This window comes from Silurus meridionalis, chromosome 23, assembly GCF_014805685.1.
Source record: "Silurus meridionalis isolate SWU-2019-XX chromosome 23, ASM1480568v1, whole genome shotgun sequence".
NCBI classification, from domain to species: Eukaryota; Metazoa; Chordata; class Actinopteri; order Siluriformes; family Siluridae; genus Silurus; species Silurus meridionalis.
In genome coordinates, this window is record NC_060906.1 from 16,970,690 (window position 1) to 16,985,859 (window position 15,170).

Sequence of the window (15,170 nt, forward strand, 5' to 3'; positions counted from 1 at the left end):
CATCATGCTTACTTCTCTTCAATATCAGAAAGATGTCCAGAAGTGCCATCAGCAAAGAACTGGTGGAAACCAGTGGGACCCAGATACATCTATTTACTGTATGTAGAAGTCTGGCCAGAAGTGTTTTTATTGAAGAACTGTCGTCAAAAAGCCATACCTCTGACATGGAAACTAGGCTTAGCACCTGGAGGAACTATGATGCAGAATGGCAGCAGGTGCTCTGCACTGATGAGTTAAAATTGTAAACATTTAGCTTTAGCAGGAAGCAAATTGTTTGCCAAAGGGGGGCTAGAGATCGGTACAATAATGAGTGAGTGAGAGAGCTGGTGACAGTGAAGCATGGTGGAGGTTTCCTGCAAGTTTGGGGCTGCATTTCTGCAGAGTTGGAGAATTGGTCAGCATTAATTCTGTTTACAAAGCTAAGAAATACAGATAGATACTTCCACTGTGCAATACCATCAGGGATGCATTTGATGGGCCCCAAGTCTTGATTAATTAACCCTAAATCAGCAGGACAATTACCCTAAACATTACAGTCAATGTCAATAAGAACAATCTTTAGCGTAAAGAAGAACAAGGAGTCCTGAAATTGATGATTCAGGCACTACAGAGACCTGATCTCATGATCATTGAGTCTTTTTGGGAGTATATGCAGAGAGGAGATATATATGCAATCTTGACTGTGTGTTCACGGTTCTCTGGTTTGCTTCTATCTCCAAAGAACGTCAGTAGGTGAGATAGGGATTGGTGTGTGTGTTAAGGACGGGACGATTGAACCTAAAATATCGATACTTTTAATGCTGCTGTTGCTGTATTGGTGTGAATCCATTCTTACATTAAAATATCTATCCTATCTGGGATTTTTTTAAAACAATTTGATTTTACTTATCATGAACAGGAATATATCTCCTTCTTTTGGTACTTTCAACATAAGTCAGCGTTCAGTCACTCAGTGATATATCTTGGGATCGCTGCATCTCTATTTTCTGAGAAATGTTTTTTGGAAAGCAGGAGTTGTTCACAGTCAAAATTAACTGGCTCAAGGGGACAAATGTCAACATTCTCTTGTTTCTTCATAGAAATGTATAAAGGAGAAGGAATTCAAAAACTTTGAGACAGTTTGATTATGGTTTGTATGACAGACTACATATTGCTTAAATATAAAAAAAAACTGCTAAATAGCCAGAAAATGTAAATTTGGGCAGCTGAAACTCAGTTAAAAAATGAAAAAGTACTATTAACTATAACCGAATTAACTATATATATATATGCATATATATAAATTATAATTAACTAATAGTTTATCTTTAGCAAATAGATTTGATCTTATAGATTTTTTTATTTAATGCACAATTTTCTGAGCTCTTTTATTTTTTTCTTTACATTTCACTACAAGTTGTATTCTGTATACACCTATGTTTGTGACAAATAAAAATCTTGAATCTTTATCCTGGTCAGGGTAAAACCCAAGAACCACAGGAATAATGAAATAACAATATTGAATGGCTGGGTTGCTAGTGATTTCATAATTGTAATCATTTTGATAAAAACCTTAAACTAATCCTCCCAACACTCATTTCTCAATGATTGAATGCTATCCTAGTGTGAAGCTACAGGATATGTTCTTTATCACAACACTAACATTCTGTTTGGACGGTAAAATTTAGTTACACTTGCAGAAATCACAAGCATTAATATTGTTTTTCTTAATTGTAACTAGTAATAAATGTATACAAATCATTATTCCAAAAACACGCAGGTAGTCCACCCTCGACCTAATGATTTACAGCTATAGTTATTATACAAAATATTGTACACATTTAAATAATGTTCAAAATTAATGTTCATGAATTTCAAATATTAAAAAAGTGCTGTACGACCTGTAAAATTTATTTTAGTTAAAAGTGTCTGCAAAAAGTCTAACAAAAGCTCTGTGGATACTGCATTAAATTATCTTATAAAAATAAATAAAATAAAGGTTGTGCGTTATAGTGCCACCTGCTGCTTAAATTAAGAATCGAATAAGTGTTTAGAATCCTGACACGGATGTAAAAAATCTAATCTTTAGTTAGACATGGCACATACAGTCATTTGGAAGTTTATTAGGTCCATATATGTGGTTTACACCTGCATCATTTTTTTTGTTTGATCAGGCGGACATCTCAGCAGACTTTGTCATATACATACAATGTACTGAATGTAGCCCATCTGTTAGGCAGCATGTGTCAGCCCCCTCCAGTCTAAGCCTCGGATACTCTGCCCAGTGAAACACCTCTAACATGGCTCACAAGACTAAATCCCACTCTACACTGTCTATTAATGGTAAGAATCATCATTAAATGACCACTTTTTAGTGCTTGGTGAAGCAATAACAGATTGTGTAGCCATGATAAATTATCATTTATTTCATCCAAACATAATGTACAGGATTTAACATGAATTCAGAGTCAGTCACTAATCATTTTAAATGAAATTTATTTTGTAATTGTAACATTAACTTACAATATCAGATACACTGTATTTCTCTTGCTGAAGAAAGACTTGTGGAATGTAAATAAAAAAAAAAATGCACACAAATCAAAATAAAAAAGGAAAAATAAAGAAAATAAAGGGAAAAGCTACACTTCCACAATCCTGATTTGAAACCAGTAATAAAAAGGCAAGAACATCAATATCCAAAATTAATACCAAGTGGGCTCAGTTAGCACCCAGGTACCTAGCCAGGTATGGCTGCACAATCGAGTGGCAATCTCAAACATAGAATTGTATTTCTAGTATTAATGTTGCATTTATTCATCACTAACTCATTCTTCATATGATGATCTACACATTTCCAGACACAGGTTAGGTCTGGCAAGTTTTCCACTTAGTGCAATAACAGAACAACAGTATCTGGAAAATGTTGGCTTTATCTTTACTTGTTTTGATACAGCCTTAGTGAAAAACACATGCATCTTTTTACACAAGGGAACTCATGCGGTTGTCACTTATGCAACGGCGGTCACCCAGGTGCATCTCGAACCCACCAATTTAAACCTGTACAAATTTTACAGAACTATGAACTGACAAACAATGCAGTATTAATCAACCTCCTCCATGCGGGATGTGTCGTCATCCCCTTCCAGAGGGGGCATGTCCTCGATGGGGGCAGAGCTGGGCTCTTCAGTCGACAGGTCATCCTCATCAATGCCTAAAACAGATGGAAAACAGAATCTTGAATATGCTATATTCCAAATATTTCCCTTACGTCATAGAACGAGTTCTGAAAATCCACGAATTTTGGAAGCACCCCCTATGGTACCTTAGTGAATTCATCTAGACATTATGTCGCTTTAATAGAATAATGCGTTTTGAAATTTTGTTAGTGAAAACATAGTTTAAAATGTTGTTCCTAACGTTCCTGAACATTCGGTCCTGCTGAATTTTAATATAATCCGCAAATTGCTGTTAGTTATGTTCCAAGTGAGAACCCGCAAATTTTCCATACCGCGAGTTCCAAACCGCAAATGATTGTATAATGATAGTATTTTTCAGTTACTATCGACTAATTGTTTTAATGTTCCCTAGAAAACAAGCTGGTGCATTTGACATGAGCTAAACACTTACCCAAGCCCAGTTTGATCATCCTGTAGATGCGGTTCGAGTGTGTCTGAGGATCATCAAGACTGAAGCCTGATGAGAGAAGTGCAGTTTCAAATAACAAGATGACCAGATCCTTTACAGACTTGTCATTCTTGTCAGCCTCTGCTTTTTGTCGCAGGGTTTCGATGATAGGGTGATCAGGGTTGATCTCTAGGTGTTTCTTAGCAGCCATGTAGCCCATGGTGGAATTGTCCCTCAGTGCCTGGGCCTTCATGATTCTCTCCATGTTGGCTGTCCAGCCGTATGTACTGGTCACAATGCAGCATGGGGAGGAAACAAGGCGATTGGAGACAGTAACCTTGTAAGGAAAAATTAAAAGAATGTCAAAAGAAGTCAACTAATTCAAGTTCTACATATTGCAGCAATCAATAAAAACTCTTTTAAACGCTATTAATTTTTTAAATTAATTTTTTAATTAATTTTCTTACCTTCTCAACCTTCTTTTCTAGAATATCCTTCATGATCTTGCAAAGGTTCTCAAACTGTGTCTTCTTCTCCTCCTGCTTCTTCTTTTCGTCCTCATCCTCAGGCAGCTCCAGACCCTCCTTGGTCACAGACACAAGGTTTTTGCCCTCAAATTCTTTTAGCTGCTGAACACAGTACTCATCGATGGGCTCGATCATGTAGATAACCTCAAGGCCAGCTTTGCGCAGCCTTTCCACAAAAGCAGAGTTGGCCACCTGTTCCTTTGTCTCACCTGCAACAAATTTCATACCAAAAATGTTAAATAAAACCCTGAACATGTCCACCAGAAGTTCCCGATCTAAGTACAATAATTTCATTTATAGTATTACTATACTTACCAGTAATGTAGTAGATGTGCTTCTGGGTGTCCTTCATGCGAGTGACGTAATCTTTGAGGGACATCATCTCATCCCCGGAGGCAGAGGTGTAGTAGCGCAGCAGCTCAGAGAGCTTTTTCCTATTCTGAGAGTCCTCATGGATACCAAGCTGTTGGTGATAGAAAGTACACAAAAAGTAAATAACTAAACATTTTTAAATGCTAATGCAGTTTGCACAGTGTATTAAAAGTCTGCATGAACAATAATCAGCTTTGGGCAGGTTTACAGGATCAAACCAGGAAGCAGATGGCAATAAGATGACATGCAATGAGTAGGGCATATGGTGGCCTTCTCCAATTACAGTTCTAAAGATTCAGTGTTCAGTTCACAATCTATTTCTATTACACCTATTGAAGAACTTTGTATATATACTTTGAAAAGTCGTAGTCAATAAACTAACCATGGCACTGCAGTGCCATTAGATTAAATGCTTGATTTTGACTATGGGGCACATTGATTTTAAATAGGAAACTATTTACAGTGATTCACATTTTAATACTTGGATATAAAATGTGGCATAGAAAAAAAATCCAACTATTTAAACCAGATGCATTTGATACCTTGATATTTTTGGAGAACTGCTCATAATACTTCTTATAGTTATCCTTGTCCTCTGCAAGTTCAGTGAAGAGCTCAAGGCACTTCTTGACGAGGTTTTTCCGAATGACTTTCAGGATCTTACTCTGCTGCAGCATCTCTCTGGAGATGTTCAGAGGCAGGTCCTCAGAGTCCACCACACCCTTTATGAAGTCTAAAAAAAAAAGAGCAAAACTTTTTAATGTTTAATTCTAAATCTTTGTACTTTTGTAGGGTGTGTTGTGGGCATTTTATAGTGTATATGTACAATTTATTTGATATTATTGATTCACTCACTCAGATACTCTGGAATGAGCTCATCACAGTTGTCCATGATGAAGACTCTACGAACATAGAGCTTGATGTTGTTTTTCTTTTTCTTGTTCTCAAATAGATCGAAAGGAGCTCTTCGTGGTACAAAGAGCAGAGCACGGAACTCCAGCTGCCCTTCCACTGAGAAATGCTAAGAAGAACAAGCAGGAAGTTAGTGCTGTTAATCATCATAATTACTGATTTCAAGAAACATACTGGCAGAGTATGGCAAAGGTCAGTTTTGTAGACTCACTTTAACAGCAAGGTGATCCTCCCAATCGTTCGTCAGGCTCTTGTAGAACTCTCCATACTCCTCGTTAGTGATGTCATCAGGGTTTCTGGTCCACAAAGGCTTAGTCTTATTTAGCTCTTCGTGGTCAATATACTTCTCCTTAATTTTCTTCTTCTTCTTCTTATCGGCGCTCTTGTCATGGTCCTCGTCGTCTGAGCCGACATCTTCAATCTCTGGTTTATCAACATCTTTTTCTCCCTCCTCCTCCTCCTCCTCCTCATCTTTTTCCTTCTCTTTCTCTTCCTCAACCTCGTCATCACTCACCTCCTTGTCACGTTCTTTTTCCACCTTCACATTAGGAAACATTGGTAAGTGTAAGTGTAAATGAAACTACTTTAAAAATACAATTTCATTTTAATAGCTACTTACATATAAGGTGATAGGATAGCCAATGAACTGTGAGTGCTTCTTCACAATCTCCTTAATTCGCTTCTCTTCGATGTATTCGGTCTGATCCTCCTTCAAATGAAGAATCACCTTTGTGCCACGCTTAAATAATTCAGCTGTATGAACAGATATATATTATAATAATGTGTAATTAAAAAACTGAGCTTGCAATCACATAATCATTTATAAACGTGTTATATCATTGTAACTACAACTAAATGCTACTAATATGAATTTTTTTCACCTTGTCTTAAACCTAAATTACGGAAAAAAACATTAAATGAAAAATTACATTGCTATGATATACTTACAGGTATCCACCTTTACTGTGAATGAGCCTCCAGCAGATGATTCCCAGGCATACTGCTCATCATCATTGTGTTTGGTGATCACCGTGACTTTCTCAGCTACCAGGTAGGCTGAGTAGAACCCAACACCAAACTGACCAATCATAGAGATGTCGGCTCCAGCCTGCAGAGCCTCCATGAATGCCTTGGTCCCGGACTTGGCGATGGTTCCCAAATTGTTGATGAGATCAGCCTTAGTCATGCCAATGCCAGTGTCGATGATGGTCAGGGTGCGATCCTCTTTGTTGGGAATGATTTCAATTTTTAGGTCTTTTCCCGAATCTAGTTTACTTGGATCAGTCAGACTTTCGTATCGGATTTTGTCCAATGCCTAATTTAATACAAAAAAAAAAAAAAAAAAAGGAATTAACAAAATGAAAAATGTGTGTATTTGCTATGTACAACTTCTATTTTTACTTTTGGCATAAACATCAACATTAAAAGGGCAAATGTATCAGTCTGCACACTTTACGCTATTCTATATAGTGGACTATATAACTATACAGTTATATACAGTATCTCGCAAAAGTGAATACCATTGTTATCTAGCACTGCCTTAATCCATTGTTGCCAGTTATTTAGACAAGAATGTCTGTATGTTGAGTTATTTTCAGAGGACAGTAAATCTGCACTGCTATACAAGCTGCACTACTCTAAACTATATACAAGTTTCATTCCTATAATATTGTCCCTTGAGAAGATACAATAAAATAGTTGCTGAAATGTGAGGGGTGAACTCGCTTTTGTGAGATACTCTATAGAACTATTCTGCATTTCATTTTACAATTATGACATGTGTAACGTGTAATGAAATTACATATTTGGACATCATTGCTTACATCAGAGGAATTAGAGATCAGCTCCCTGAGAAAGATTTCTTTGTTCGAATAGAAGGTGTTGATGATCAGAGACATCAGCTGAGCAATTTCTGCCTGGAAGGCAAAGGTCTCTGCCTCTTCCTCCATTGGCTGGTCATGTGCTTCTGGCATCTGTATGAGACAGGAGAACAGATGAGATGCAATACACAACTGAATACATTTTATAATGTATGTTAGGACAATGTATGTGAATTAAGATTTCGAAGCAGAGCGTATGTTCTGCATTATAAGCTGTTGTGCATGAATGTATGGTACGAGTTAAACTGGGATTCACTCTGCTTTAAAAATGTTTGTATAAGTAACTAACCAGCTTAATTATATATTTTGAAGCAGGGGATTGAACCCATTGCTTGCTTTTGTTTCGCTGTTGGAGACAATGAAAACTTGCTGAAGGTTTCGAATTTTAACATGTATTAACTTTTCATGTGTGTGTGTGTGTGTGTGTGTGTGTGTGTGTGTGTGTGGATCATTTTCTGGAAAAATCTGAGCACATGGCTTCCTGACGCCCCCTTCCGGCTTCCGCGGCTAACTGCAGCCTTCTAGAAAGCTCCACTGTCTCTTTTCATTTGCCAACAGCGCCATGAACCGCACCGAGCACATGGATCATAATCAGGATCTGAGCACATCTGTCAACCACGATGACCCGCAGAGCAGACCTTCTACTCCAGGATAGTCAACTCAAGCAATCCTACAGTCTAACACCACAGCTGTTCCACATAATCAGACGATTTATTTTTATTAACACCTTACTAAACACTAATCCCACTATAAGAATTAAACTCGGGCACTTGTCTGTCCTGAAGTTACACTTTATAATCATCTACAGGAGAATAAAGATCTATTTAAAATCATTTATAAGATGTTCTGTTCATTCACATTCTCTACTTAGTTCCCCCATTTCTTTCCACCATTGGAGTGTAATATAGCAGGCAATGGCATTGCATTAGGTAGCACTGCATGGGATCTGGTTCACGTTTTTCTAGTTTTCCTATTCTGTATTCAGCCCTGTGGTTAGGGGTGTTCAGTCAAACCGGAGCTCGAAATTTTCCTAGAAAACCGCTTCCTCACAGTTCAGTACTGGCTAAACATCTTACTGGTATCATTAGCAGACCTGGAAGTCACCTCAGCTCGTGTGTGTACAGCTGAAAGTGCGCTCCACAAATGATCTCGGAGTTGATAGAAAGTATCAGAGAAGGTTTCTCAAGAAGCTCAGCGCCTTACCTTGTGTGGTCGAAGAGTTTTTCGCTATGAAACAGCTGAGGAGTTTAAGCGCAACGCTAGCCGGTTCTGTGATGTCTTTCTCTCTCTTCCTCTCTCTCTGCCTCTTTCACTCTACGTGCACTGTGATGGAGAAGCAGCGCGCGCGGCGCCTTTATATAGCGCGATTCCACGGAGTGTTCCAGAAAGTAGGGGCCTGCACGCGCAGCGTCTCGAACCTTCGCAGCGCATTTCGTATGGTGCGCGGGAGCGCGCGCGCGCGCGAGGCGAAACCATCGCACTGTGTGTCAAGGTGGACATCTTGGAATAAACTTGAAGAACTCATTTATTTCACTTGGACTCTTGGCTTTGTTGCTTTATAAAATTATCTTTTATTAGAAATATTGAGTTCCATGTTTCTTTTCTTAAAAAAAAGTGGTTAAAGTTACAAACAGAGAATTCAAACTAAGTCACAAAATATTAAAACAAATAAAATAAAATAAAAAACAAATAAACAACAATAAATAAACTAGTTACAAACTTATTATCCCATGTTGGAAAGCTGAACTAGCATATGAATGTGTTTCCAGATAAATACATTTACATTTATTTGTGCTACAGCTAGGCCTAGTCAACTTCCTCCATTCGGGACGTGTCATCATCACCCTCCAGAACTGGCATGTCCTCCTCACCAGGCTGAATTATATCCTCCACAGCTGAATCGTCATCATCAACACCTTCAAAAGAGCATGAAGAGTGTATAAGAAAATTGTCTTTTAATCTAAACAATACTAATAGAAAATTATTTTAAAAAACGAATTAAGTATTATAACTTACCAAGACCAAGTTTGATCATCCTGTAGATACGGTTAGCATGGGTCTGTGGGTCCTCCAGGGTAAATCCAGAAGACAGCAAGGCGGTCTCAAAGAGCAGGATCACGAGGTCTTTTACAGCTTTGTCGTTCTTGTCAGCCTCTGCCTTCTCTCTAAGGGTCTCGATAATCGGGTGCATGGGGTTGATCTCCAGGTGTTTCTTGGCCGTCATATAGCCCATGGTGGAATTATCTCTCAGTGCCTGAGACTTCATGATCCTCTCCATGTTGGCTGTCCAGCCATATGTACTGGTCACAATGCAGCAGGGAGAGGCAACCAGGCGGTTGGATACCACAACCTTGTTAGGAGAAAAAAGATGCATTATTAAAACATTTGAATAATGACCCGTATATTTAAAGTTGTTAAAAAGTATTCACTATTCTTTTTTTTTACCTTTTCAATCTTTTTATCTAAAATGTCCTTCATGATCTTGCAAAGGTTCTCAAATTTAGTTTTAAGCTCTTCCTGTTTCTTCTTTTCTTCTTCATCTTCAGGCAGCTCCAAACCCTCCTTGGTCACTGACACCAGAGTTTTGCCATCATATTCTTTCAGCTGCTGAACACAGTACTCATCAATGGGCTCAATCATGTAGATCACCTCCAGGCCAGCTTTGCGCAGTCGTTCAACAAAGGCAGAGTTGGCCACCTGTTCCTTTGTTTCACCTTAGGGAAGTGGCAAAATTAGTTGGATTTGAGATACAGTGTGTATGTGTTATATATGTGAAACAGAGTCCATTACTAACCAGTGATGTAGTAGATATGCTTTTGGTTGTCCTTCATGCGAGAGACATAGTCATTGAGAGACACCATCTCATCTGCAGAGTTGGAAGTATAGTAGCGCAAAAGCTCTGAGAGCTTTTTGCGGTTCTGAGAATCTTCATGGATACCGAGCTGAAAAAGAACAGAAAATGTGAGCTAATTTTGGTACATGCTTTAAGCCTACTTTTTGTAAATGGGTCCAGAATGTTAATTAAATATACTTTAATACAGTAGGAATGTAAATCTACCTTGATATTTTTGGAGAACTGCTCATAGTACTTCTTGTAGTTGTCCTTGTCCTCAGAAAGTTCAGTAAAGAGCTCAAGACACTTCTTGACCAGGTTCTTTCTGATGACTTTGAGGATCTTGCTCTGTTGTAGCATCTCTCTGGAAATGTTTAGTGGCAGATCCTCAGAGTCCACCACACCCTTCATAAAATCTAATAATAAAATAAATAAATAATTAAATAGCCCATGATACTATTTTTAATGTATTTTTCTAGTGCTAATTTGGACAAAATGACAAGTGATAATTTGGCACACTTACTAAGATATTCAGGCATCAGCTCTTCACAGTTATCCATAATGAAGACTCTGCGCACATAGAGTTTGATGTTGTTTCTTTTCTTCTTGTTCTCAAAGAGGTCAAAAGCTGCTCTTCGTGGGACAAACATCAAAGCACGAAACTCGAGCTGGCCCTCCACTGAGAAATGCTATATTCAAATAACCGATAATTGTAAAACTGTAACTAACCATACAAAGAATACACCCAATTCAGTTAATTTTAAGTCATTTATATTAACTAACCTTGACAGCAAGGTGATCTTCCCAGTCATTAGTAAGGCTTTTGTAGAACTCTCCATATTCCTCATTGGTGATGTCATCAGGGTTACGAGTCCAGATAGGCTTGGTCTTGTTCAGCTCCTGGGCATCAATGTACTTTTCCTTGACCTTCTTCTTCCTTTTGTTTTTGCCATCTTTGCTGTCCTCATCCTCATCAGATCCTACATCCTCAATCTTGGGCTTATCCTGGTCATCACCAGCTGCAGCCTCCTCTTCCTTCTCTCCTTCTTCTAGATCAACTTCCTTTTCTCTCTGCTTCTCAATCTAAGAAACAGATCATTTGAACAAATCAACATTAAATCCATGTAAAAAGTGAAGAGAGGCACACCAAGAAGAAATACGCTGTTATAGCATGTAGAAGCACTTACAAAGAGAGTGATGGGGTAGCCAATGAATTGAGAGTGCTTCTTAACAACCTCCTTGATACGTTTCTCCTCAATATATTCTGACTGGTCCTCCTTCAGATGAAGAATCACCTTTGTGCCACGACCAAGAGGCTCACCTGTATATATGAAGAAAGCAGCATATAACGTAATGGAATATTGTTATATCACAACCTTGAAAAATATATAATTATAATATTCTTTATTTTTTTTTACGTATGTGTGCATGAAGTCCTACCGTTGTCCAGCTTCACTGTAAAGGAACCCCCTGCTGCTGACTCCCAGACATACTGTTCATCATCGTTGTGTTTAGTAAAGACTGTGACTTTTTCAGCTACCAGGTAGGCTGAGTAAAAACCCACACCAAACTGACCAATCATGGAGATGTCAGCTCCAGCCTGCAGAGCCTCCATGAATGCTTTGGTTCCAGACTTGGCGATGGTTCCCAAATTGTTGATGAGATCGGCTTTGGTCATGCCAATGCCAGTGTCGATGATGGTCAAGGTACGCGCCTTCTGGTCAGGAATGATTTCAATCTTTAGATCCTTGCAGGAATCAAGTTTGCTTGGATCTGTCAAGCTCTCATATCTGATCTTGTCCAAAGCCTGTACAGATGAGGTTTTGATTAATTCAGACAACCATGTTCCCACTAAATCCAGTCTGTTTCATCTGTTATCTCTGAGTGTAAAACTTACATCAGATGAGTTGGAGATCAGCTCTCTGAGGAAGATTTCCTTGTTAGAATAGAAGGTGTTGATGATCAGAGACATCAACTGAGCAATTTCTGCCTGAAAGGCAAAGGTCTCCACATCCTCCTCCATCATGGGCTGAGCAGCTTTCTCGGGCATCTGTGTTAATACAACGGAAAAATTTACAAAAAGTAACTATAAAAATTCTCACACATTGAAGTAATTTATTTTCATAGTATTTGTATGTTTGACACCTTTTATTATAAAATAATGCTATAAAAAAATGCTTATTTTCATTAGTCTTATTTAATAAAAAAAAATGTTTAATTAATATATTTGCATATATATATATATATATATATATATATATATATATATGACATTTATGACATAAAATATGTTACTATTATACTTAATATTGCTACTAAAGTATTTATTAATCGATGTTAGTGGACGTAAAAAGTTTGTAGTTTCTTTTTGTAGATTCTTTTTGAAGAATCTTTTTTTTCAATGATTTTAAAGAAGAAAACATTTCAATCAAACCGTTTCTGAATTAAATTCCTGTCTTAAATAGTTGAAGGATCAGGCAAATGAGACATAAAGTGGCAGCTGTCAAAATTCCTCCAGAAATATGACACCAACTGCATGTGAAGTTTTTTTTTGTGTCCAAAACCCATCTTATAATTATAATGTTATAAATGATGTAAAACACCACTTATTGAAATGTTCTAAGTTGCTGCAATTCAATCTGTCTATTTTTAATTATTTGCATTTTATAGCCTGTGGACTTTTAAATACTGGCAGCAGCTGCCAGGCAGCCATATTGCCATATGGTCTGTGCCATGTGCTCTCTGACTGACCTTACTCATTCAAATAATAAAGCTAAAAACATTGCATTGCCATTTCATTGAAAACATAGCACGCACTGTAGTTATATAGAAAACGTCTATTTTTATAAAAGTGTGATTAAAATCCTTGAAAGCTATGAAATACCAAGTAAAATTAATCTAAAAAAATATACAATGGGTAATTTAATAAAAATATTGTAAAACATAATTACCAACTATGTATGTATTACAAATCTATAGAAGTTAAAATTATTCATTTTTATATTCATATTCATCAAATGAACTGTAAAGTAACTTTAAAACCTCAGCAGAGGTCTGCAGTTTAAATTGCTTTAGCCACTTACCTTTTTATAAAATGTCTTCTATATCAATTGATTTATGAATCTTCTTGCATATGAAGGTTTACTCAGCTCGTGGCGAGTCTTGCAATGTCTTGTCTGTTGTGTGCTCTCTCGTGAATGCTATCTGCCGTTCTGAAGGCCCACTTCAGTCTTTTTATACTATGAGGACACCTTTCTCGAAACTCCTATCCCGAATGTTCCAGAAGGAATACCCCCCCTGGTAGATATGCAATGCACGGAAGAGTTTTAGTTCGGGGGAGGTCTTTGTCCATAAACCATGTGTCCATTTAGGGTCAAGCAGTTACAGGAGGTGTCTGTCAGTCACAGCAAGCACCATTCTGACAGTCTGTGGCACATGGGGCCTGTAAGTGGCACAGCTGTGAGCAGAGCTTATTTTACAAATGTAGAGTGGCCACATTTTAGTCAAACTGCTGCAATCTTAACTCAGTTGTCACATAGTTAAATTCAAAGTGCAGATATTTACAGTCCAAACAAATGCCAGCGACAGGCCTCATGGTTTTATCTTTAATTTTGAAAAGTAACATTATAGTATTGTAAATAGTATTTATACAATATTATTTAATAGTATTGTTTAAACACTTGCAAAGGGTAAATGTTGCTGAGGTCCTGTTTTGCTCAAGATTCTAAACTCTTATCAGTCACACAGTTTAGAATATTTTTCATCATCTTTATTCAATGAGTCAACAATGAAAACATTTTAAAAGCAAGGATTATAAAATATAATTTTTTTACGCAAAATAAATTTTTTATTGTTCTAAGAATACAAAACACTAAATGCAGCCTTCATATAATAAGAAATTATGAAATGTTTTGAAATACAAAATTATTTTGTATACTTTTATAATATTATAGGAAAGATATTGCTGTCTCAATTTGTCTCTTTCTCACTAAATCACACACACACACACACACACACACACACACACACACACACACACACACACACACACATTTGATGGTAACCTATTTACCTATATACATATGTTCATCATAAACATTTCCTTTCAAGTTTACTACATGTTCATTATTGGCATTTCCTGTCAAGTTTTGTCATAACAGTTATTTTGACAACCAAAGTTTTCTACAAAACATAATATAAATATCATAAGACATTATTAGTCCCATTTAATATTTCATTTTTCATTTCAGATTAAAGTTTTATAGCTGCACTACTTGGACAGACTTCCAGGTATATATCAAAGAGTTCGTTTTGATATTGATGAAATCAGAGATATGATATTGACACGAGACCATATTTATTAGGACACAGGACATTTTGGGGGATGACTGTTTATATCTCTTATAATGTAAGTGTGAGAAGAACTAACTTTGAAAACAACTACAAGTGAATAGAAATGAACATATTGGTACAGAGTAAGAATGATAGAAACCTGTAATATGTGTTTTTATTAAAGATTTCATCACAGCACATTCTCCTGTAATCATTTTGTTCTTCAAGTTTCCAGAAAAGTCCAGCATGCTCCATCATGATCAGAGCAGTAATTCGCGCATGCGCACAACTGCTGGGTAATGTTTCCTTATGCAAACTGGATATCGGCGTTTCCAGAACTTCTAGTACACTTTGTAATGTTCTGGAAATCTCGGTGAAGAAAACGGGAAATTCTGAGCATGCTCTTCTCCTAAATAATCACCTGAACCCAAGACTGTGCACTGTTTTAAAGCTCAATGGCGAACGCGGTCTCCTCTTTTCTTTATCATTGTACTATGAATGGTGACTCTCATCCTTCTTTCTTTTTTCTTTTCGTTTCTTTTTATAAACAGCAGCTGATCTACTCAAACTCGGTGACGATTTCACCTTAAAATCCAACAAGGAGCACTGTGCAGTTTGCAGCAAACATCCGGGAACTCGAAGGCTTAAGAGGAATAAACCACGTGGAAAAAGCAGATAGAAGATTATGTCCACACTGAAAACACAGGTGAT

The 15,170-nt window shown here is 37.2% G+C and overlaps 2 protein-coding genes across 2 annotated transcripts; both read right to left on the reverse strand.

Moving 5' to 3' along the window:
- Positions 1-2,458: 2,458 nt before the first annotated feature.
- hsp90aa1.2 (heat shock protein 90, alpha (cytosolic), class A member 1, tandem duplicate 2) lies at positions 2,459-8,712 on the reverse strand. The gene is made up of 11 exons (XM_046836881.1): positions 8,498-8,712; positions 7,238-7,387; positions 6,363-6,729; positions 6,034-6,167; positions 5,626-5,952; positions 5,358-5,523; positions 5,045-5,235; positions 4,446-4,593; positions 4,071-4,339; positions 3,607-3,940; positions 2,459-3,190 (listed from the first exon to the last, which is right to left on the reverse strand). Exons 2-11 carry the CDS (start codon positions 7,385-7,387, stop codon positions 3,081-3,083), a joined length of 2,196 nt encoding a protein of 731 aa, XP_046692837.1. The 5' UTR covers positions 8,498-8,712; the 3' UTR covers positions 2,459-3,080.
- Positions 8,713-8,841: 129 nt separating this feature from the next.
- On the reverse strand, positions 8,842-13,362 carry hsp90aa1.1 (heat shock protein 90, alpha (cytosolic), class A member 1, tandem duplicate 1). The gene is made up of 11 exons (XM_046836882.1): positions 13,211-13,362; positions 12,025-12,177; positions 11,568-11,934; positions 11,315-11,448; positions 10,911-11,210; positions 10,651-10,816; positions 10,353-10,543; positions 10,089-10,236; positions 9,740-10,008; positions 9,311-9,644; positions 8,842-9,210 (listed from the first exon to the last, which is right to left on the reverse strand). Exons 2-11 carry the CDS (start codon positions 12,175-12,177, stop codon positions 9,101-9,103), a joined length of 2,172 nt encoding a protein of 723 aa, XP_046692838.1. The 5' UTR covers positions 13,211-13,362; the 3' UTR covers positions 8,842-9,100.
- Positions 13,363-15,170: the final 1,808 nt, after the last annotated feature.

What these genes read in the sequence shown, in the direction of transcription:
- hsp90aa1.2 (XM_046836881.1), bottom strand. Translation starts at nt 7,387, where the DNA reads ATGCCAGAAGCACATGACCAGCCAATGGAGGAAGAGGCAGAGACCTTT. An exon ending in GCTCATTCCAGAGTATCTGA is followed by an intron (nt 5,236 to 5,357) that starts GTGAGTGAATCA and finishes TTTTTTTTTTAG; the next exon opens with ACTTCATAAAGGGTGTGGTG. An exon ending in AGTTCTCCAAAAATATCAAG is followed by an intron (nt 4,594 to 5,044) that starts GTATCAAATGCA and finishes TATCACCAACAG; the next exon opens with CTTGGTATCCATGAGGACTC.
- hsp90aa1.1 (XM_046836882.1), bottom strand. Translation starts at nt 12,177, where the DNA reads ATGCCCGAGAAAGCTGCTCAGCCCATGATGGAGGAGGATGTGGAGACC. An exon ending in GCATATCTACTACATCACTG is followed by an intron (nt 10,009 to 10,088) that starts GTTAGTAATGGA and finishes CACTTCCCTAAG; the next exon opens with GTGAAACAAAGGAACAGGTG. An exon ending in GATGATCAAACTTGGTCTTG is followed by an intron (nt 9,211 to 9,310) that starts GTAAGTTATAAT and finishes GCTCTTTTGAAG; the next exon opens with GTGTTGATGATGACGATTCA.